The 24,056-nt window shown below is 44.5% G+C and overlaps 2 protein-coding genes across 4 annotated transcripts in view; one reads left to right on the top strand and one right to left on the bottom strand.

Annotated features, from left to right (window-relative positions):
• The window catches only part of GFRA4 (GDNF family receptor alpha 4), a 138,953-nt gene extending 134,267 nt beyond the window's left edge, over positions 1-4,686 (top strand). The window contains exon 8 of the mRNA XM_030564555.1: positions 179-4,686. Coding sequence (XP_030420415.1) covers positions 179-322 — 144 coding nt within the window. The 3' untranslated portion in view covers positions 323-4,686. The remainder of the gene's footprint in view (positions 1-178) is intronic.
• ATRN (attractin) overlaps positions 1-24,056 on the bottom strand; it is a 381,873-nt gene that overhangs the window by 115,148 nt on the left and 242,669 nt on the right. The window contains exons 28-29 of one of the 3 annotated variants that reach the window (XM_030564551.1): positions 22,436-22,550; positions 15,784-20,777 (exon numbers count right to left, since the gene is read on the bottom strand). The exons of the other annotated variants lie outside the window; for them this stretch is intronic. Coding sequence (XP_030420411.1) covers positions 20,653-20,777; positions 22,436-22,550 — 240 coding nt within the window. The 3' untranslated portion in view covers positions 15,784-20,652. Of the gene's footprint in view, positions 1-15,783; positions 20,778-22,435; positions 22,551-24,056 lie in introns of those variants that run through there. 3 annotated transcript variants of the gene reach the window in all.

A 24,056-nucleotide genomic window follows, 5' to 3' on the forward strand; every position in this document is an offset into this window, starting at 1 on the left:
AGCTTGATACCAGAATTCAGGCCAATGCTTCATAACCGGCCTCCAGCCGCCCTTACCCTCACACCCATCGCCCGCAACCCAGTTAAATGTCATGCAATGCCCTCGGCTTCTGTCTTTTCCAGGAGCGGGAGGATAAATATGGGATTAACCCTCAGCACTGTCTCCATTCTCTTTGCAGGGATCTGGAGAGGAGCCGCTCCTAAGGGGCTCCACCCAACTGGCATCTGAAACGTCTGGCTTGGCGTCAGTCTCCCGTGCTGCGGAGTGGCTGCTGATGTGGGTTTCCATGGCTCTTGCTGCACCACTCCTGCTTGCGATGTGAAACAGAGCAAGCACGCAGCAGGCGGTGACTCTATGCGCGTCTCTTTCTTTGTTTTTTGTTTTTTTTAAAAAGCACTCATTGGGGGAGGGCGGGGCTGTATGTGGAAATGCGCTGCTCCCTCCCCAGCCAACATATTTTATTTTGTAAAATCGAAGGCGTCTCACCAGCTCACTCCTGGTCACTCTTCCTGCGCCTTGGCTCGCTTCCCGTCTCCATCGCCCTGTAGTGTGTCCATGGCGGTGCAGAGCCACAGACAGGTTCCTTCATAGAGCCCAGCACAAGAAACCAGAGATTCAGAGGCCCTGAGCTCTCCCGAGACAGCCGAGTCAGGAAAGACTCTTGATGGATGAGCTTCGGGAAGGTTTCGTGAAACGCTGGTCTACGGGGACATGGTGGGTCTGACAATAGGCCATGCAACTTTCTACACAGTGACCTGAGCTGCGGCAGGCCCAACAGAACCCCCTCCCTGGCTCAGACTAAGGCCATCTTCCACTTTGTCAGCAAGGTGTTGCCTTTGTCCAAAGAAGCCAGCAGGCGTCTCTGCAGGGTAAAGCAGAGCCAGGGTCATGCGGTCCCTGACCTAGCTGGTTTTTCGACATGTCTGACAGCATCCTGTGTAACTGGCGTGTAACTCCCAGCTGAACCCTGACCCTTTCCCCTCTTCTGTAGAAAACTGTGTTCATGTGTTACTGCTCTTCAGGAAGAAACACGCATGTTCCATTTTTTTTTTTTTTTGCCGGCTTTGGCAATTCATGGTGGCATCCCCTTCTGATCCCGGAACATTCTTCACTGGCCCTGTCAAGTCTTTAGGGTAGTTTTTGTCACATCCAAGTGTGAGGTGAGAGCAGGATATATTGTCCCACACAACGCTAGTCTTTTTATAATCTCTTAGTATGTGTAAGCCTCCAGGCATGTTCGTGTCACTTGACTCATGCTCACGTGACAGGCGAGTTGTTTGGTCTTAAAGGTTGTGTCTACACTGCATCAAACAGCCGCAGCTGGCCCGGGTCAGCAGAATCAGGCCGTTGGGGTTATACAGTTACTGTGTAGATGTCTGGGGTCTGGGACCCCATGAGCCCTGATGTCTACACTACAATTTTATAGCCCTACAGCCTGAGCCCGAATCAGCCAGGTGTGAGTGTTTTACTGCAGTGTAGACAACCTTAGTGACACAAATGATGTTCAGTGGTTTACTTGGTATCTCGTTAGTCACAGAAATGAAAGATGGGCTGGAAAAGGTTCGGCGAAGACCTAGCAACAAACAAACTCACCCACACGAATGACCACGGGGGGATACTCAAAAACCCAGCTGCCATATGAAACAATCCAGGTACTAAATGTAGCAGGGCAGGGCTTGCTCTGATTCACATTGTTAAATAGCGTCGCCCTCGTTGGGCTGGCTAAGTCAATCTCTAAATAATGAGATCTGGGAAGAAGTGTTCTCTATACTTGCTGCGTGCAGGATTTATTGCACCGTCTTCTATTGGTGCATCGGGGGCTGGGCTGCTGGGCTATATGGCCCATGGGTCTGAGCTTGCATGGCCACCCCTCCTTACTGTGGAGATAGATTGTATGATCCTGAGGTGGTGAGTGAGCCCCTAACTCCTGTTGACATCCGTGGGGGGGTCTCTGTGCTGTATCAGGCCCATAGAGAAGTGGGTGAATTGCCCCCTCATTAAATACTCTGCCTGGCTGCCCCACGGAGGAGCCTTTCTTGAGGGCCTCACGCACTTTGGGCCGGTGGGTTTCAGAAGCACATTCCTTGGATCACACGTCTCCAGCGCCACCAGCTGCCATCTCCTGCCACGTGGATTTGTCGGAAGGATTTTGACAGGGCCCAGCAGTGGCAGCTGGGGATCACGAGCACCACCCAATGGAGTGCTGCAAGCACAAGGCCTGGGATAGGGGTTTGGCTGCAGCCCATTGCCCTCCTCTCCCAGTCCCCTCAGAAGTTGATTTCTTAGCTCGAGTGCTTAAATTGTAAAGGAAAATTGCAACGGAAGAGAAACACATTCCCAGGCCCTTAGTCCAGCGTGAAATATGACCAGTTAATATTTACTCTGGCGTTCTGAGCCTAGCGTAACCAAAACCCTGTTATGTCCCCCCGCCCCCCCCCCCCCCCACCTGGGTTGCAATGGCCAAAGCCGGACTCCTGTAGGGGCACCTTAGCACAGTAACATCTCACTGGCCTGGTTTTACAGAGGTCTCAGCTGTCCCAGAGATCTTCATAAACTCAGGGCTTATGGGCAGGGACACCAGGTTTACATGTGAAACAACAAAGCTGGACACAGACATATCCTCTGCTTGGTGTCATGCAGCCAGCCGGGAAGAGCGCAATGGTGAACAGCAGACAATGGCCACAGCGCATGGTACATTTTCAGCAGGATGGGGTTAGTGTACACTAGCCTAGACTATATAGATCCTGGTAGCACCCTATGCATGGGCGAGCCGGCTAATAGTGCGTTAAATGACATGACTAACCGCTGTGCTATGCACAGCATGACCACAGCTGGCACAGCAGTGGCAGGATTTGAACGCTGACCCCAGTGACAGCAAGACAAGGAGCTTACCTGTGTACCAGGAAGCTACCTCATAAGAGTCCTATATGTGCTATGCTCTTTACCTTTAAATAGCTGTGGACATTTTCTGCAGTTCTGACCATAATAGCCTGAGCTGCTGGCTGCCATGCCAACCTTCTTGTGCTGAGCCATGTGATCACGCCTCGTTACTGGTTAGAAGGGTCATTAAAATGGCCACCTTCTGGGACCTTACCCCATTGTCCCGTTCACATCCCTGGGGCTTTTCAAATGCCGGGTTCCCATTTCCTTAGCTACCTGTGTTCTAAGTAAATGAGGATGGTTATTTTTTTTCCTTCAGCCAGCAATAGGAAACGTCATTCCAGCCGTCCCCTAACGTCAGTGTGGAGACGTTTAGTCATCACACGCTGGGCAGGGCAGAATGAGCTATAATTAAGGGGGGAGTCCCTCAGCTGGTATAAATTGGCTGAGGGAACTGGCATCAGCTGTCTTGTGTACCCCTGCTTAATGCCACCTTTTTTTTTGAGCAGCAGAGGGGTCAGCTGGTGCCCATTCTCAGCCTCCAGAAGACTGTGCTCAATTGTTCCTTCAAAACCAGGGCTTGAAAAGCAAGCTATCATGTTTCACACCTCAGCCACGGTGGTTCTGCTGCAGGCACAACGGCCCTAGTTCTTGTACGCCAACTAGTTATTGTTTTCCCCACGCCACCCTTGCAAGCGCTGCAAGGCCAATGCAGTTCAATGGTGGCAAATGTGTCACCATAATTTTCTTCCCCTCGTGAAAGCCTCATGTTTTATGGATTCCAAACATTGGCACGTATGGGCTGGGTTAGCCTACAAAAGGGGTCACAGAACTGCAGTGGACGTGGATGCAATTTGATGCCTGGATGAAATGCTCATACGGTTGTGCAGTTTGTTGGCTGTGCTGGACGAAGTCAGCAGAGCTCTGGCTGGGAGCCTAGTAGGTATCCTACACCTATAGGACTGGGAGTGCTTCACTCAATTTAAAAAGTCAAAGCTTGTGGAGGCTAAGCAATGGCCAGGTGGAGAAGATGTTGTGGGAAGGTTTAACACAAGAGTTTAAGCCAACTTTCTCTCTCTCTCTCACACACACACATCCATATCTCTTCCCTCTCCCTCCACAAAATGGGATAAAAATTTTATATGAACATTTCATCCTTTTTTCCCATCAGCATTTGAACTTGATTAAAAAAGAAATTGCAAATGTTGAAATTTTTAATGAATTTTTTTTTATCAGTTCTTATACCCAAATGAGAAAATATAATCACTTTAGTTTGGTGTTGGGGCGGGGGGAAGGGTGGTGTCCCTTTTTGCCATGGGCCAAAATGTTGGGAAAAATTTAAACTATCAAAATGATTACGCTTTTCAATCCGCTCCACTAACCAGGGCCCTTAGCATATCTGCTTGCACTGGAAAGGGGCTGAACCAGCCCAATCCATACCCCACAGACTTTCATAAGCACAAAGCTACGTATCTTTTAATAAAGCAAAATTCTGTGGCGTTACTGAGCTGGCGTTTTCTGATGGGCCATTGCCGGAGCGGTTTGGGAATTCCTTACACCTTTGTAACCCAATCACCAAACCACCAACTCTATTGGTGAGGAAGCCGTTTCTGCGGGACGGAATAATCTCTGCAATAAAATGAGTGAGGGCAGGTGATGCTAAGAGACTGTGTGTGTGCACTCATGGGGGAGGAAGGGGGCCTTGAATGGCTGATGTTAGCGTATACGCCGGGGATATAATCTGTAAACTAAACTTCTATAAGCATCAGTATTCAAACATGTACATGAATAAAGCACACATGCATTTTCCTGATCCTTCGCTCCTCTTTATTTCACCTCTGAGCCCATGAGCGTGCCCAGTCTGACATGCCTCCCCTGAGCTGGCCAGGCTCCTTGTGTGAGAGCTGCCAATGGTGGGTTGGTTTTGGGCTGTGGGTGCCAGTGTTTGGGATGGAGGAACAGGCTCATCAAGCACTAGCCCGAGTTGCTGTCAGGAACAGGTCTCTCTCCTGAGGTTGACAAGAAGGCTGTGCATTACGGTAGCACCTAGTGGCCCCATCAAGGGCAGAGCCAGGTGAGCCTGACCAGGAAGGGCACAGGGCCGTGAGACCATCACGCCTAAAAGCTGCTAACCCAAGTTCCTGGGCTCAATGCGACAGGAAGAGGGTGTAACGGTAGGGGGCTACATTAGCCAGAGGGTCACTGAGCGTATTAATTGAAAACATTTGTGCACCCTCAGAATGTTAATAGACACTCAGGCAAATCAATGTTTCTCCTCGCTAGCCCTCCCTCCCGAACCAGCACCACCTTTGGATTGGCCCAGGACAGAGGTTTAAAAGCACACAGGGGTCCTGCACCATTTAGGACAGAGAAGAAGAGCTTAACGTGGAGGTTTGCAACATTTTGCTTTCTGAGGCTCTCTCCTAACATGCTAAAAAACTCCCAGGGCCCAGTGGGGGGTGGGGCAAATCTGGGCTTCAGTCACTGGAGGGGCAGGGGCACCTTGAGGCTTTACGGCTGTGGCGTGCCTGGGCTCAGGACTTCTGCCCTGCAGGGCACTGGGGCTTGATGCTCTTGACTTTAGCCCCAAGAAGTGGGGGTGGGGGGGAGGTTCTCAGGGCTCATGAACCCCCTGAAATGGCTCGCAGCCTCCTCCCACCCCCTGATGGGGCCACAGACACCCGGTTGAGAACTACTGGGTTAACGGATTGAAAGTGCAGGGGAAAATGTGGGCAGTAGGATGAAATTGCGTACCCTGGAATGTAGCCAAGATTAACCCACCCAATGTCCTCGCACCCAGTTTGCTTTAGGAGCGTTAATAACCGGACATGGTTAGGCTGATTAGTCACTGCCACGCAACTACAGCAGCAATCTACCGCCTTGAGAATAGCGCCCCCATAGGCAACCTACTTTCTGCAGTGTAGCTTTTGTGACTTCCTGTGAGAGGGCCCTGGGCATTTTGAGTTCCTTTGGCTTGTGGCAATGTTCCCAGATCCCAAGCCTCGGAAGCACGGCTGGAAACTTTCGCCATAGCATGTATCAGCAATGATTTTAGTAGAGTGCATGAGAGCGCCAAGGGGATTTCTGGTTAAGGAGAAGCAAAGGGGTTTTAGGAACACAGCTCCTGAGTAGACCACCCAAGCAGCTGCAGGACTGTCCCTAATGGTTGCTTTAGACTGTATGTCCATCAGGGCCAGGGGCTTGGAATGAAAAGCCTATTCCCGTTCAAGCTGTGAAGGCAGGGGCTGAAATCTTAGTCTAGAGACCAATGATGGAAAGATGTTAACCCTCATTAACTACCAAACAACATGAAAGGCAGCAGATGGGGGGTGGGGTGGAGGGGAGAGATGGGGAGCAAGGACCTGAGATGGGTTGTTGTTTTTTATGACTGGCTCCCCTTCCTTTGAATAATGCTGTGCAGCGTGGCAGGCAATGTGGCCTTTTACCTGGTGCTCTATAAGCCAGGGCCTGGCTGGGTGCAAACTTGGCTACGTATATGAACAAATGAGTTGCCATGATTGCTCAGCCTGGTCCCAGTTTCTGTTAGCAGCATCCCAGGTCCACCCCCCATACACTGCCTATACATAGCCTCTCTACCCCCAAAGACCCCCTCGGTGACGTCCCGCAGTCGCCAGGCAGGCACGGTCTCACAAACATCATTGCTCTGAGACCCCCCCCTTCTGACAAAAAAAATTAGTACGTGACCCCAGGAAGAGGGAACCAAGACAGAGCTGCTCTGTCCGGGCTGGAGAGGGCAAAGGCGAAGCTTGAAGGCTTTAACTTTAGGCAGGCGGAGGCTGTAATCTGAGCCCTGCCTCCCAGGACTGAAGCCGTCAGGCTTTGGCTTCGGCCCTGGGCAGCTGGGCTCAGCTGTTTGTCTTCAGCCCCAGCCCCCAGCAGGTCTAACACCAGCCCTGTTACCTCATTAAACCAAGGTTGCAACCTGCTCCCCTCCCAGAATTTGAGACCCACTGGGCTAAGTCATTTAGAGATAAACTTTTCTACTATATCGGAACTGACCACAGAGAAGACTGAAAACTTGGTGTTTCCATCATGCCAACTAAAGCGGTACCATTGGCAAGCTCAGAACTGACACTGGCACCAATTGTGGTGCGGCAGCCTGTCTCCTTAAATACCAGGCCCATGGGAGGGTAGGCCCATGGTACCTCGTGAAGAGCAGACACAGCCGTGTTTTGAGACAGGAAAGGTCATGGGAAAAAACGTGTTCGGTAGCTGGGCAGGAGAGTGAGACATCCAGCCTGCTGCATCAGTCTGCAACTTCCATCACTGCGCACAGCGGTGGGCCCCTAACAGAATACAAGTGGGGCGGGAGGAGTGGCGGCTTCGTTAAATACTGCCGCCTAAAAACACTTGCAGCTGCGAATGCTGAAAGGGGTGATGGAGTGAAGTGTACAATCAAAGCTGATTTTACTTTTATCGGCACACAAGGTTTCAGTGGGAGAAGACAGATGTTTGGCCCCACAGGCACACATAAAGCTCAGTGGCATTTTTTGTTGTTGTTGCTAAACTCCTGCTGGTGAACAGGGTCTCCTGGGGAGGCGGGGGAGAGGACATGCTGAATTAAGGACTCATTGTGCTCAGCGTCTAGGTTTATCGTCCTCTTGTCTGATTCAAGCACAGACTGCGACAAGAGAATGGAAGACGCACGGAAACATAGCTCCTCAACCAGCAGCAAGCACCCTGGTCTAAGGGGGAAGGCACTGGGACTCAGGAGACGTGCGTGCCAGGCCCAGCGCTGCCACACACTAGCTGCATGATATTAGACAAGTGATTTTATCTACTTGGTGTCTCAGTTTCCCCATCTGTGAGGCAGGGATAACAAATCTATCGGCAAGTATCTGAGTTCTACTGTTTGATTAGCTGGGGCTGAGTCTTGCTTGGAGCTGGCTGGGAGTTGAAGCTAGACCAATTTAGACTAGCCCTGTGGCTTACATTTTTAACACTCTGGGTAATTAACCCCTGAAAAAACCTTTCCACCAGAACCCTCTAAATGCAGATGGGTTGTGTTCCTGCAGAAGCCGCTCTAGTTCATCCATCGCTATTGGACTTGAAGCAGCAAATAATTCAGGGAAGTCCTATAGCTTGTGTTAATACAGGACATTGGATTAGGGTATCACAACTGTCCCTTCAAATCTCTGGATGAATCCTTCTGCTGGTGCTTACACCTGTAGAAATGAACCGATGGTAGCCAACAGTGGGAAATGTTTGAGCAAACCTGCCTAGTGGATACAGGCAGATTTCTGCTTTTTACTAATAAGGCATAGCTGGAAATACCCCAATTTTTGTTCCACTTGCAGCTACTTAGCTAGTGCATTTGTTCCCATCTTAGTATCTCAGGGATCTCTGAGCCATGGATAGATGTGTTGGAGACTCCAGTGAGCAGACAGTCTGCCAGAGTTTTGGTCATGTCTGAATGGGAACCTAGAGCCGATGGCTGCCTCGACCCCAGTCGGTCCCTTTTTATCAATGGGCTCATCCATCTGGCTGAGAAGGCAGAACACAAGCCAATGGCTGGAACGTGAAGCCAGACAAATTCAGTCTGCAGATAAGACAACTTTTTAACAGTGAGAGGAAGTAACCTTTGAAACACTTTACCAAGGATCATGGTAGATTCTCTGTCAAGGGCCAATTTTAAATGAAGCCTGGATGTTTTCCTAAAAGCTCTGCCCTAGCAATTACTGTGGGCAGGTCTCTGGCCTGTGTTAGACAGGAGGTCAGACGAGAGGATGACAATGTCCCCTTCTGGCCCAGGAATCTGTGAATCTAGTGCCTGCCCCAATGGGTTTGCGGTCAAAAGGGAGAAGACCAATAAAAGGTGTGAGAAAGGAAGTAGAAGGGCCGAGGGTGAAGTGACTTGCCCCAGGTCACATAGCGATTTAGTAGCAGAGGCAGGATTAGAACCCGAGTTCCTCAAGAGCCAGGTCCTTAACTACTGGACCACACTGCCATCAATGCAAGGGAAAAGCCATGGCACAATGACTCTGACAAGGGCTGAGAAAGATGTAATGGGGACAATACCAACGGCCCCTGGCTGCAGTCCCAGCACAACAAAAATTTGAGAGCTGCCACCCAGCTCCCGTAAGGAGAGGATTAACATAAAAACAGAAACTTCCCATCAGTTACTGCAGTGCAAACAGTGCTAGAATATTAACATGGGTGGAGCATTCTGGTTATTAAAAAAGTCATCTTTCCTCACCCAGCACAGAGACAGCTGCTGTTAGCTAACGGGCAGTGCCGGAGGGGTAGCTCTGACATGACAAACGTTCATAGCTCTTCTTTATAAGGAGGAATTACAGCTCATTAACACGAGAGATTTCTGTTAAGAGAAGAGATCTGGGCCAATGGAAACATTGCTGGCCAGACTGCTGACAGCTCCCATCACATCTTGGATGACAGCTGGAATCCAGTCCTGACCGAATTGTCAGTAGGTTGCCGATAAGGTTGCTGGAACAATTTGTGGGGGTGCCGAGAGCCATTGAACCCTGTATATGAAGGAAACCACTTCAAGCCAGGGGGTGCTGCAGCTATGGATGCTGATAGCATGGAAGCAGAAGCTTGTTTATCAAAGTCAGTCTATGGATTTGATTTCAGTTTCCTCACAACATCACCCCATCACTCTGCCCTTCCTCTTACAGCCCCGATAATCCCTTGCCTTGGTTTCGATGCTAATCTCTCTCACACCAGCAAGAATAGGGAGTTGATTTACTGAAGTCACCTTGATGTGAGATCAGAACCAGGCCCCTAGTCTATGTATAGAGAACTGGACTGCTGGTGATACAACTGGGGGGCTGTTTTGGCATGAATAACACCGACACATTATTATTATTTATTATTTGTAATACCAAAGTGCCTTGACGGCCTCTCTTTTTTTCAGGAGCCATTCTGACCTGTGTTTGTACACACTCGTTGCATTGTTTTCTGGGTACCTACCCAAAATTCCTGGCAAAACACTCTGCGAGTATGTCTACACTGCATTGTAAACCCTGGGTTAGTAGAACTCAAGGTAGCAGACCTTGGGTTTGTTACATCTACACTCGTTTGTAACCCCAGGTTAGGAATTATTGAACTCTTGGTCCCAACCTGGAGCTCCAGGGTCTACACTACATTATGCATGGGAATCAAGACTGAAGGGAAAAACAACATAGGACAGTCGGCAGTTTTTCAAAGGGACACTATTAAGGGCCAAAAAGCAAGCTATTTCGCTGGGTAGGAAAGATAGAAAATGTGGCAAAAGACCACCTTGGCTTAACCACGAGATCTTGCATGACCTATAAAATAAAAAGGAGTCATATAAAAAATGGAAACTAGATCAGATTACAAAGGATGAATATAGGCAAATAACACAGGAATGCAGGGCCAAGATTAGAGAGACAAAGGCACAAAATGAGCTCAAACTAGCTATGGGAATAAAGGGAAACAAGAAGACTTTTTATCAATACATTAGAAGCAAGAGGAAGACCAAGGACAGGGTAGGCCCACTGCTCAGTGAGGAGGGAAAAACAGTAACAGGAAACTTGGAAATGGCAGAGATGCTTAATGACTTCTTTGTTTCGGTCTTCACTGAGAAATCTGAAGGAATGTCTAACATAGTGAATGCTTATGGGAAGGGGGTAGGTTTAGGAGATAAAATAAAAAAAGAGCAAGTAAAAAATCACTTAGAAAAGTTAGATGCCTGCAACTCACCAGGGCCTGATGAAATGCATCCTAGAATACTCAAGGAGTTAATAGAGGAGGTATCTGAGCCTCTAGCTATTATCTTTGGAAGGTCATGGGAGACGGGGGAGATTCCAGAAGACTGGAAAAGGACAAATATAGTGCCCATCCATAAAAAGGGAAATAAAAACAAACAACCCAGGAAACTACAGACCAGTTAGTTTAACTTCTGTGCCAGGGAAGATAATGGAGCAAGTAATTAAAGAAATCATCTGCAAACACTTGGAAGGTGGTAAGGTGACAGGGAACAGCCAGCATGGATTTGTAAAGAACAAATCGTGTCAAACCAATCTGATAGTTTTCTTTGATAGGATAATGAGTCTTGTGGATAAGGGAGAAGCGGTGGATGTGGTATACCTAGACTTTAGTAAGACATTTGATACGGTCTCGCATGATATCCTTATTGATAAACTGGGCAAATACAATTTAGATGGGGCTACTCTAAGGTGGGTGCATAACTGGCTGGATAACCGTACTCAGAGAGTAGTTATTAATGGCTCCCAATCCTGCTGGAAAGGTATAACAAGTGGGGTTCCGCAGGGGTCTGTTTTGGGACCGGCTCTGTTCAATATCTTCATCAACGACTTAGATGTTGGCATAGAAAGTACGCTTATTAAGTTTGCGGACGATACCAAACTGGGAGGGATTGCAACTGCTCTGGAGGACAGGGTCAAAATTCAAAATGATCTGGACAAATTGGAGAAATGGTCTGAGGTAAACTGGATGAAGTTCAATAAAGACAAATGCAAAGTGCTCCACTTAGGAAGGAACAATCAGTTTCACACATACAGAATGGGAAGAGACTGTCTAGGAAGGAGTATGGCAGAAAGAGATCTAGGGGTCATAGTGCACCACAAGCTAAATATGAGTCAACAGTGTAATACTGTTGCAAAAAAAGCAAACGTGATTCTGGGATGCATTAACAGATGTGTTGTAAACAAGACACGAGAAGTCATTCTTCCACTTTACTCTGCGCTGGTCAGGCCTCAGCTGGAGTATTGTGTCCAGTTCTGGGCACCGCATTTCAAGAAAGATGTGGAGAAATTGAAGAGGGTCCATAGAAGAGCAACAAGAATGATTAAAGGTCTTAAGAACATGACCTATGAAGGAAGGCTGAAAGAATTGGGTTTATTTAGTTTGAAAAAGAGAAGACTGAGAGGGGACATGATAGCAGTTTTCAGGTATCTAAAAGGGTGTCATCAGGAGGAGGGAGAAAACTTGTTCACCTTAGCCTCTAATGACAGAACAAGAAGCAATGGCTTAAACTGCAGCAAGGGAGATTTAGGTTGGACATTAGGAAAAGTTCCTAACTGTTAGGGTGGTTAAACACTGGAATAAATTGCCTAGGGAGGTTGTGGAATCTCCATCTCTGGAGATATTTAAGAGTAGGTTAGATAAATGTCTATCAGGGATGGTCTAGACAGTATTTGGTCCTGCCATGAGGGCAGGGGACTGGACTCGATGACCTCTCGAGGTCCTTTCCAGTCCTAGAGTCTATGAGTCTATGCAGGGCTGAGTCCAACCACCTAGATCCTGGACTTCCCAATACCCTTCCAAAAGCTGGCCACTTGAGCCTCCTGTGGTGCAGTGTGGGGAAACTTGACTGTTCAGAAGACAAAGTCTATCCATAGGATTGTGAAATATTTTTGGTGGACTCCCAGAACATGAGTCTAGTGGGGGTTGTGTCAGGACTTGAACCCTGGATCTTAGCTTGACTCAGGTTGGAGCCTCCATTGCCATGGGGTCTTGGGACCCTGGGGCCAAGCCCTTGGTTAATGCCATTTGTGTGTAGACAGAAGGGGGGTGGGTTAGGCTTGAGCCTGAGTTTAAAAGGCTTGGAAAGGCCTTCTGTGAATCATAGTGGAAATGTATGTGTTGGGGGGGAGTGTCGAACCCCCATAAATCCCAGGGAACTATAGCCATTTCCACAGCACATAATCAAAATGGAGGCCAGGCTGAACAGTCAGAGCTTGCTCAGACAGAAAATTTCTGCTGGAGCTCCTGGAAATAAATTGCCAAGCACCTCAGGGGAGGCAGGAAGGTGGTTTCCATTCATATGTGCAGGGATCTAGAGAAGCAGAAGTTAGTGGAGTTCATTTTGCAAGAAACACACAATTCTCCTGCAACCACACAGTAACCAGACGTAGGTGTGAGGAAAGAGTCCCCACTCAAACTTTCTCTGGCTTTGTCCACCACATAACAGAGACCAGAACCTTGGATAGAATTGTTACTCTGGCATCGGTGTTGCCTTTTACTGGTAAGTAGACGGACTGAAGCCAGGTTTGCAAGCAAAGGAGATGGAGCCTGGCAAAGGATGTCACATGCGTACATGAGGCCATGTGGCTGAGGAGGGAAGGGCAAGTTCTGGCTGAAGTCTGAGGTCTTGATGACCTGTTTTATGAAATTGCCCATAGCATGAAATCCTTGGATAGGTAGATAAGACTCATCCTTATGTGGTCCTGTCTACATCCTGCTCCAGGATCCTTCACCCACCTGAACTTGGATCCTGGAAAGATCCTGTAAGTCATCATATCAACACCTTGTCCCCTACTTTGGCATCCCAAAAAAGCAAGAGAAGAATGAGAACCTTCTCCAAATCAATGTTACCGAAACTGTAGAAGGTATTACCTGTTTTCTTCAACCTCACATTTCTACACATTCTTCTCCCCTCATCTCATCAATGGGGAAACTCAAATGCTTGTGCCATAGCTGTACTGAAACATTATTTTACTGCTGATCACTGTTGGGACTCAGGAAAGAGCCATACACGTGGGTACAGATGAATACCACTTTTGTTTTAATTCAGATTTTTTTTGTGGGGCACGTGAGTTAAACGGATTAATTTTTAATAGAAGCAAAATCTGCCTTAGTTCCTTTAGTTGATAATATATATCTAAATGTTATGGCAAGAAAGATGAATGGTAAGACTTTGACTTGATCCCGCTATTGTATTAACAAATATTACACAGCAAGCAAAAGTGGAGAGTCGGACTGCTGACTCTAGTGATGAGACCACAGAAACATGCTTGGATTCTGCTTCTCTCTTCTTCAGCACAAGAGTAAAAAACAGCTCTGGAATGAAATATTCCTCCACCTTCTGGCTTTTAACTGGTGTGCAGAATTAACTTTAAAAACCCTGTTGTCCCCCACAACTTTAGTCTTGGTTATATAAGGCTGAATTTTAGTAACTGTGTACCCAGTTGAACTTTATCATCTGACCAGACTTTAATAATACAGAGTGAACTAGCACAAATGATCTTAGGAGACGGTGCTGATGAAAACCTTCATGTTTCATAAATGCCAGGTTCAACTCTGCTTCCTGTCAGCTAGTGCTTAATCTGAAGTTGAAGAGGGACATAAAAATAAACGGAGAACAACGGACTCTGCAGAAATCTCTGTTTCAAAGAGCTGAGCCTACCACATTCTGGGCTGTCTGAAGAGTAGGGGAGGGTAAAGTTGTCTCCTTCTCTGGCTTCCCTGCATGTACGATTTGCCAGCTGGCTCCAAAGTTTGACGTATTTGTGGAATCTTTAGTAGAACTTGAAGAAATGCAATCTCTGTGGATGTCAAATTATTCTTCTGATCTGTAGGAAGTATTGATTTACTTGCAAGAACTCTGGGAAAACTAGCAATGAGGATGGGAAATGGAAAGGCGGAAATGATGCTTCCTCCCTTTACTCCAGAAGCAATAAGTTAATTGTAACTAACTCAGTGATATGCATTCCTGCCACCTCTGTCACTCCCAGTGCTTTCTAGTTTACCAACTAGTTCTTAATAATGAAAAAGCAAAGGACATCCACGTAACTGTACGCAACATTCAGAAACACAGTGGAGGTTTGCGGAAAGCTAAGGAATAGCATACCAGATTAGTGAGTCTGAGGAAGGAAATGAATCTCAAACCCAGATCTTTTTCAGTTGACCTGCATATTGGTAGGAGCCCTTTGCACAGGAATCTCAGAATTTCTGTGACACAGGCATAGCACTCCTTAGCCTTTGGAGACAGTTATGGGTGGATCAGGAAATACATTATTCCATGCTGCCATCCCTAGGCAAGAGCTCACAGTAATATTACCTCTATCTGGGTTCTGGTCTGGCAGATGCTAAGCTGTCACAGGGGGAATGCAGGTAAGAAGCCTGACTCCTGCAGGACCTGGACTCCAAGAGAGAGGAGGGATCCACAGCAGAGCAGCAAGGATGTAATCTATATGGACATCTATATGGAAGGGTGTTGTCCTTTCCTGCAAATCCACCTGGCCTCTATGCTCTGCAGCTCTCACCTAACCCACCAGAGCAAGGCTGGTGCTTGGAAATCCCTGCTAGGAAAACCCTACAGAGGTATCCTCCTCTGTCCTACCACTCCTATGGTTTTTCTTCCTGTCAACTAGGTGGGTCCTTGTAGCCCACAAAAAGTATGGTTGTCTAAGGCAACAGGATCTAAGGAATAACAGGCAGAGCAGCTAATAGGGAATTGCTGTTGAAATTCTCAAGATATAATGAAAAGGCAGAGTAAGAAAAGTGCTCTGAGTTAGGAGGGGGCTGGAGAATCATCCAACCTGGATGTATGTCATAGAACTCAACCGTCCTCTAGCTATGGGACTAGCATCTCTTTACAAACTAAGCTGAAAAAAAATACCCCATGTCTCCCTGAAGGGGGAGAAAAAGTAGGAAGCAAAATAAAGACATTTTAACCAGATTTTCTACTTTTTATTTCAGAAGAAAGTTTTGCATTATTTACTTTGTATTTATGTACATGTACTTCACATTTGTGTTTAAAATGTACCGACTTCCCATAATTCTCTTGTTCCCGCTTAAATTAGCTGTTATTTTACAATACAAAAAATTATACCAAAAACCTGCAGTCCTAAATGCATGTATGTATAACACCCACAATCCCCAGCAATGAAAGAGTTTACAATACTTACTCGGTATTTACATATGAATGCAATAAACGCTAAATTATACATATTAACAAACTAAGCTCGAGTCGGAACACAGATAAGGACTGTAAATAACTACAGAACAAAAAAAATTAAGACAGAATTAGTTCAAGGATCTTAGTGTAAAGAACATTTAGTGTGCACAAATTTCAGAGTAATATAAAACCTATTTTTTTAAAATTTTTATTTATTTATTTTTTTTTAAAGTGGACCGATATATTTTACACTCTTCCACAAATAGATTTGTGGTGGGTTTTTTCTTTTTTTTTTTTCCTGGTGAACTTTTGGAGTGGGTGGATAACAAGAGGGGGAAATGTCTTTAGTACCTGGAAGACGCACAAAGGTAGTTTATTGTTTTAGAAAGACACAGTAAATTGGGCAACAATCATCCTGATCCAGAAGCAGAACAAAACAGCACGTGTGCTATTGTAGGCATTACTAGCACATGATGAATTTACTTATTTTGAGCAACTAGAACAGAACGCAAGGTCATGACTAAAATTGTCTACAGCATGTCAGAAAAGTAAAAGCATCTCTTATCCCTCTTTTGCCTCCACTCCACCCCAAAAGCTAGTGCATATATATTCAAAAATGAGATGGAGTTGCACCTTTGCATATGAAACATGCACATTTCTTCACGCAACCTGATCTCCCAGCTTACTTTAGGAGTGCATTGTAAAACAAACAGTTGCATTCCCAAATGAAGATTTAAGATTAAAAAAAAAACGCCCCTAGATTACCATGGAAACTTAAATGGCTTAGTTTAAAAGTCGCTCCTGACATGTACCGTCAGATTTTGTTTTAAGTTCAGTGGTGCAGCATACACATTTACGGATACAATATTTAAAGCATTGTGGCAAGCCAAAAGCCAGCAGATTCAAAGTTCCATTTGACACTCCATCCTGAATGTAGGCTTTTATGAAAAAGAAAAAAAATCTCTAAGATTCATGTCAATTCAGGATGGAAAATTAGCAGTCTTTGAATTGGCTTCACTGGTTTGTGTGAAAACCGTACAGTTGTGTTTCAGTCCCTTGGGGGAGGGGGCATGTATTTCACTAATGGGTCATTTAAGTTAAATTCAGGCCTGGCTAGATGAACACACACACTATAAACCCAGTAAATGATATTTTGGTACAGTTTTGCCAGATAGAGCATGACATACAAGAACAATATTTAGTATGCATCCTGCAATTAAGGAAGTATATATCTGGCACAAGACACCTTTTATGGCCTGTCATTCTTTCACTATACAATATCACCATATTTTGGTACATTACATATTGGGAATTCACAGGCACCATGCACATCTGTACATTGGCATTTTTGCTACAGTATGTTTTTAACCTCACAGCTCTAAAAGAGACTTGGTGGGTGGGGGGTACCCATAAATCTTCCTCTGTGTACAAATTACTGACAAACACGACTGCAGGGTCTGCCTGTACCCTATCAGGCACGCTAAAAAATGCAAATGAAACTCTGGTGAAAAAACTGGAGCAGGTTTGTGAACAAAAACTGGTTTCAATTAATGTACTTTTGTATCACTAATTGACTTTTCTACAACAAGGAGGTTGCAACATTTCCAGTTCAAAAGAAAAATACACTTCTCAAAGAATAAAAATGTTCCCGGTGAAGTGTGTGACTGTGTATATCAGATTTCACCCAGGGTTATAAAACTCCTGAAAATAGTGATTGGGAACGGAATCACTAGCACAGTCTTAATGGCAGAGGCCTGAACAGCACACCACCGACTTAATAATCTCATAATAGTGGCTGCTTTAAGTATAAATATCACCTTCTCTAACTGTTCTTTTTTAAATGGAAAAGCTGTATTTAAAACTACTTTGCTTATATTGTTCAAGTGAAATGCATTAAAATACATAAATATGTCAGGTTATGCCCTCCTTGCTTTCTACTGCCAGGTATCAGGAATTAATGTGATGACTTTTTAAAGCTCTGGAAAGTTACCTAATCATCATATGAAGAAGTTAAGACAAAACTCATACATAATTTAAAATGCATCAAAAATCCATTCGATATTTCTGTTTTATATACACGCTAACTCTTTCCATATTCTGAACACTACTGTATAGTTTATGTACAAATGCAAAATCAGTGTGTTATTTCTCATTTATTTACAGAGTCTCCCATGAATTACAGGTGGTTGTATTTTTAAAGAGTCCCCTCCCCGACTCCCAATCATCCACTTTTGATGTTGGTACATTGATGGAACACCTGCAGTTTGTTTTCTTCTCTGCATCCCCTCCCCTCCCCCTCTTCACCCCTTCCCCAACAATTTATTTTGAACTGGGATGAAATTCCTTGCAGCTGAGATATGTATGAGAGTTCTCTTTTCCCTTGTCCGTATGGAGATACGATACAAAGCAGGGCAAAAGCCTAAAGGATCTTTTTGTTTCTCTTATATTAATAAAGTCTTATTCCTCTATTTACAGTTTTTGGCTCAATTAAACTTAATGTTGATCAATTTTGCTCATCTTCCTTATTTTTAACATCTGACCCTTAACTCCTTTCTTTAGGAGCGTTCTGGGCATGCTTCCATTATAAGCAATTGAGACAACAATCTGAGCCTAAGACAATTCTCTAAAAGGGAACAGAAATGATTTTTTTTAATTAAAAATAATTTCACTTAATGGCCCCCATTTAGCAAAGCATTTCTTTACAGGGGAACACCTAAGCATACGCATAACTTTAGGCACCTGCTTAAGTGCTGTCCTGAATAAGTATGGACTCAGACATAAGGTTAAGAGCCCTCCTGAACTGTAGCCCATGTTCATTTTCCCACTGTGATGGGTAATGGGGTAAGGTTCCATGAATACTAGATCTGCATCTGAACTGAACATTTGTGAGGTAATTAAATATACAGGGGGGAAATTTTACCTTGTGTTATTTCTCTGGTGCGGTCTAGCCTGGGGCAGCCCTATAAACATGGGAAGTTGCAAGTTCTTTTGGGAGGTGACTCTGAGGTAATCTGTGCACCAGCTAATATTCAAGTTGACTAAAAACCTTCACTCCACAAAGTTTCTCCGTATCACCCCCTCCTGAGGACATTTAACTTATAGGTTTAGAAATAGATTTAAAAAAAGACGGGTTTTTAACAAGAATTTTTCTGGAGTGTTGTATTTGTTAGAAGAAGATTCATTAGAGTTCTTGTTTGTAGGTTTGCGGCCCACCAACTTACAATCTTTAACCACCACTCTTGTTTTGAGATGCACAGTGATTTATTTTCCTATTCAAATGTTACACCTCAAAGAAAGAATTCCAGGTTTTGCGAAAACTGATGGATATGTTGCAGATTGCCAAAAACACAAAAGAAAAAAAAAAGATGCAGTTATTTCAGTTTTATCTTGGGATGAGGGCTCTAACATCAAACAATATTCAATTGTTACTTTGCAGTTTACATTTTTCCCCTGCAATCAATTTATTTTTCAGTTAGCAAATAATATCCCAGCCCAAAACAGACTCAACCCCAGTGCTCTGAATGGAACTAAACTTACTATAGTTATTTAACAATTACACCTTGTTTGGTACCTTAACACAACATCTGTGTGTCAGCATCAACTTCGCAACTGCACGTGGCTGTGGTGTGGTAACAAAGTCTGTTTGTTAACAGTTACACTTTAGGCTTTAAAGCACTGGGGATACCGAGAATCTGCACCTCCTCTTATGTCAGATTCTAACGATTACAAGGTAGGCCGAACTTTAAGTCTAATAAACCTCGTCAGCTTCATTTTGAGGCTTGATTGCAAAAAGCGTTGGTAAGTATAATAAATCCCCTGCTACACAAAGCCCTCTTCTATACCTACCGAGTGTGTCCTACCAGCAGTACGCCTCCCTCAGACATCCAAGGCAGCTACCTCACACTGTACAGTCACTGGGGGTAATTCAAGATTAAACATTCAAACAAGAGGCCAAACAGAGCTACTATGTTTTTTTAAATTAAAATCCTCAGACCAATGGGGCCTAGAAGAGGACCACCGATAGGGTGCAGTCCTTGTCCACAACAACATGGAAGGCCAAATGGGCAGAAAAGGACTCAAAAGGTAACATCAAGGGATAATTAGGTAGCAGGCCACAGGTACATACAACTTCCATTTATGTCAGCTGGTGAAAACAGCAGCATTCACATAAAACACAGGAACTCAATTGCACTTTCCCCCTCAAGATGCTGCCCCCAGGTTAAGTCGTTCCTTGGATGGGAAAATGCCCTCATCTTCCCTGACTACAAATGATGCATTACAAATGGCACAGATTGTCTTAGGTAACTAATTAATTTTTACAGGAACATAAGAAGACAATTACGTAAAAACCTGCGGGTACTAATTCCCTCACTTCCTAGATCTGCCTAAGTCTAGGCACTTGTGGGGATGTATTTCAACTGGATTAAGACAATAGAAACACTAGTGCTTTAGAAAACTACATTCAACTTTGCAAAGATTGAATTCAGCATAAATAATGTACAATATTCAATCTTTGCTTCATTCTTTCCTACTTTGATGCTATATATTGAGCTGGACCATAAATGACAAAAAAGAGCACTAATTAAATAATGTGGGAATAAACAGAAAATCTTTGAAATTATTACATCTGAAATGAAAGTAACAATGAAGTTTAATATTGTTCTCATGTGCTGAGCGCTGAGACTTACCCAGAAATGCTGCATCTTTTTTTTTTTCCCCTTTCCCTCCCCTTCCCCTTTTGGCACAGTTTGATAAATACATATACTATAATGCACTTTCCATGCATAAACCTGAGTGTCATTTATGTTTGTACTACCGTTTTATTTACACTGACCTTCAGCGGTGGTGATTAGAGGTTACTGGACCTGAATTTTTTTTTTTTAAACCAAGGGAAAAAAAAAGTTGAACCATCCGGTGGCATATGTCAGTAAAACTTAAGTGGAGCAATTGTCAAACAAAGCCAACTATCAAGTGTATGAGAAAAAAAAGCTGGGTTCAAGGAAGTTGTATTTTCCATATATTTTTAGTCTCTTGTGTGTCACAACTGTAAAATCTTTCTTCTCCTCCTCCTCCTATGTGTTACTGGTGTTTAAAACCCTAGAGAGACAGTTTATGATGTCCATGCATCAAATACAGGTTCCTGGCTGTGCCGGGGGCTGTTGTTTCCGATTTCGTACTGCTCCTGATTTCTCTTTGTAGGCAATTGGCATTTGTTGTGAAATGTCTACCAAAGCGCTGGCCACTGTAAGACCTGAAGTAGTAAATCAAGGTGATTACAGAAGTGGAAGTCTGTGGACTGCAGTTGTATAAAATCTTATCCAAAAAGTGATTTATTTATTTATTCTTAAAGAAGCATTTTGATTTGCAGATTAAACTTGAAGGGGTACTCAGAAGCAAGCTATTCAATAATGTACGTTTCCATCAAAGTAACTGCTTCCTGTCACCCGCCAAAGATAATCTTCTGAACATAAAAACCGGGATATTAATTTAAACCACTTTTATTTGAAGCTAGTAATCATGCCACAGAAGAACAGCAGTATCCTCAAAGCACTTGGGGATGGCAGGTCCATTATGCTTCACAAGCACTCTGCAACCACACCTTCCTGGTCTGAAAAATAGTCACCCTCCAAAAATAACCACAGATGAGAGAAAACCAAAGCATTTACCTAGACATTCTTGAAGGTCTGGATCTGGCCTCTGTTTAATCCAAATCCCTAACTACCCTCCACTAAGCAACATGAGAACTTAGAAGCAATTTACACCCTCTTCTAGTCCCTTCCTCCCCTCACCACACTTACTGACTTTGCTGGTCGCTAAAAATCTTGTCCTGACCATCCTCCAGCTGCAGGCCACAGAAGCTGTTCTAGAGGCGAGCTATATCTCAATTCCTCACAAAGGAACCAATAGCTGAGGGGCTGGGAAAAACTTGTAGTTTTGGGGGACTGTGTGTGTGAGAGAGAACAATCACATCTAATTTGATTTCCCTCATATAAAGTGTTGGGACAGGAGTGGGAAGAACAGCATCCAACTGCCCCATGCTCCCATCAGAAAAGAGAAAGAAGCAGGGCATGGCCTTTGAATGTCAGACAGGTGGACCTCTCTCTGTGGGGGGAGTTGGGGAGGCAAATAAAGCTCTTTTAAAAGTAACAACTGAAAACTTCCAGCCACTTGTGGCCCCTGTATTTTTCCCAGTGGCTGTTGTTCAGATGAAATGTATCCCTATGTCTTTTAAAAAGCCCTGAGGTGAAAACAAAGACAGATACCACAGAATATGGCTCTAAATTTTCACCAGTGATTACTTTGCACAAGCTCAGTGACAAGAAAAGGATCAAATCTCAGTTACAGTAAACCTAGCATTTTCACTGTTAACAGAAGTTGTCTGACAAACCCTGCACGTCCGTTGTTTAGGGTTTAATTATGCTGCCCTAACTCGAACTGAGTAGTTCCTTACTCTGCTAGTGAGCCCACTCATTTCAAAGAGCTGACTGGAGGAGTAAGGTTCAACCCAACTGGAGTCAAACAGAAGAACCTAACCCTTAGTAAATTAGATTACCTACTCTGTAAAATAAATTCCCACTGACTAGGGAATTTTATGTATTCCTGAATTAATCTGTATCAGAGGGGTAGCCGTATTAGTCTGGATCTGTAAAAGCAGCAGAGAGTCCTGTGGCACCTTATAGACTAACAGACGTTTTGGAGCATGAGCTTCCATGGGTGAATACCCACTTCGTCAGATGCATTCACCCATGAAAGCTCATGCTCCAAAATGTCTGTTAGTCTAGAAGGTACTACAGGATTCTTTAATGCTTTTATTGAATTAATCTGTAAGACTCAGAGACCACGGTGATGGGCACAGTATAAATACCTAGACAGATTAGAAACATGTCAAAGCATAATGATATCATTCACCTGACTGCCCTGGCGGCGGGATACCACCCATTCCTCGAGGCAACCTCACAAATACTGAGAGGACTGCTGCTCTGTTTCCAAAACAGGGCTCCAGTGCTATTGGTTTCGGAACAGTCTGTAGCAAAAAAGAAAGAAAGAACATTGTTTGTTTGTTCCCGCCTGTTCCCTCACCTTTGTCTTGTTAGACTGTACATTAAAGTTTCAGAGAATGAACTATGACTTTATTTATGGTTGACTAGTGCCCAGCACATTGTTGTCAAAACTGAAATCAATATTATGAACAATCATAACCCTAGTCGCCATAACAAAACACATTTACTTAATGAAGTCTAGTGGCTAAAAATCAAGTCTTGCACAAAGCTTCTGTGTATGAAGTCTTACACTCTTTACTCTCCTTGCAGGGGGTTCCAAGGCATAGAAGGAGAGAGAGTGTGTGTGTAAAATATAACTATGAGAGATAAGGATGACAGGTGAATAAATAAGTGCAAAGGGGAAGACGGCCAAAGACACAAAGAGCAATTCAGCACCCAATGGTCACCGGTGGGTAGTGGGAACTGGGTGTCTGATCTTTCTGCCATTTCGAAACCACCCCAATGTATTCCTAGTAACACTGAACATTTCATTTGAAAAGATGAGCAGCTAATTTCAGTGGGTTTTGTTACTAAAAAGACAAGGTAACAAAAAAGTGACAAGTTTATCTGCCTTTTAGCAGTAACAGCATCGCGCGGATATAAAAATACGTAGTTATCTGACCCTGCAGGATCAGGGCCTATTTGCTAACAATTATGCAAATGCTTAATTTTACTATGGAACAACTCTGCAGTAAGTGAAGAATGTGCAAGTATTATATAAACCTTAGAGCTCAGGTACCGAGGGCGAGCTCTTGCCTCTCTTGCTTCACATCAGCAAGCAAACTGAGGTGGACTTTCTATCTGTTATGCTCTGTGGCTTCTAGTTCTCTGTTGATTATGAACATATAGCACCTAGTGGATTCTTTGATACTAATTAAATACTTATCGTTAAATACTATTAAATATTTACAGTTGCACACATACAAAATGGGAAATGACTGCCAAGGAAGGAGTACTGAAGAAAGGGATCTGGGGTCATAGTGGATCACTTCTGTTTTAGTCCTCCCACTACAGAAGGGATGTGGACAAATTGGTGAGAGTCCAGCAGAGGACAACGAAAATAATTAGGGGGCTGGAGCACATGACTTACAAGGAGAGGCTGAGGGAACTGGGGTTATTTAGTCTGCAGAAGAGAAGAATATGGGGGGATTTGACAGCAGCCTTCAACTACCTGACAAGGGGTTCCAAAGAGGATGGAGCTAGACTGTTCTCAGTGGTGGCAGATGACAGAACAAGAAGCAATGGTCTCAAGTTGCAGTGGGGGAGGTCTAGGTTGGATATTAGGAAACACTTTTTCACTAGGAGGGTGGTGAAGCACTGGAATGAGTTACCTAGGGAGGTGGTGGAATCTCCATCCTTAGAGGTTTTTAAGGCTCAGCTTGACAAAGCCTTGGCTGGGATGATTTAGTCAACAGTGTAACACTACTGAAAACAAAAAACAAAAACAAAAACAAAAACAAAAACAAAACAAACAAAATAATTCTGGGTTG

Source organism: Gopherus evgoodei, chromosome 5 (assembly GCF_007399415.2).
Source record: "Gopherus evgoodei ecotype Sinaloan lineage chromosome 5, rGopEvg1_v1.p, whole genome shotgun sequence".
NCBI classification, from domain to species: Eukaryota; Metazoa; Chordata; order Testudines; family Testudinidae; genus Gopherus; species Gopherus evgoodei.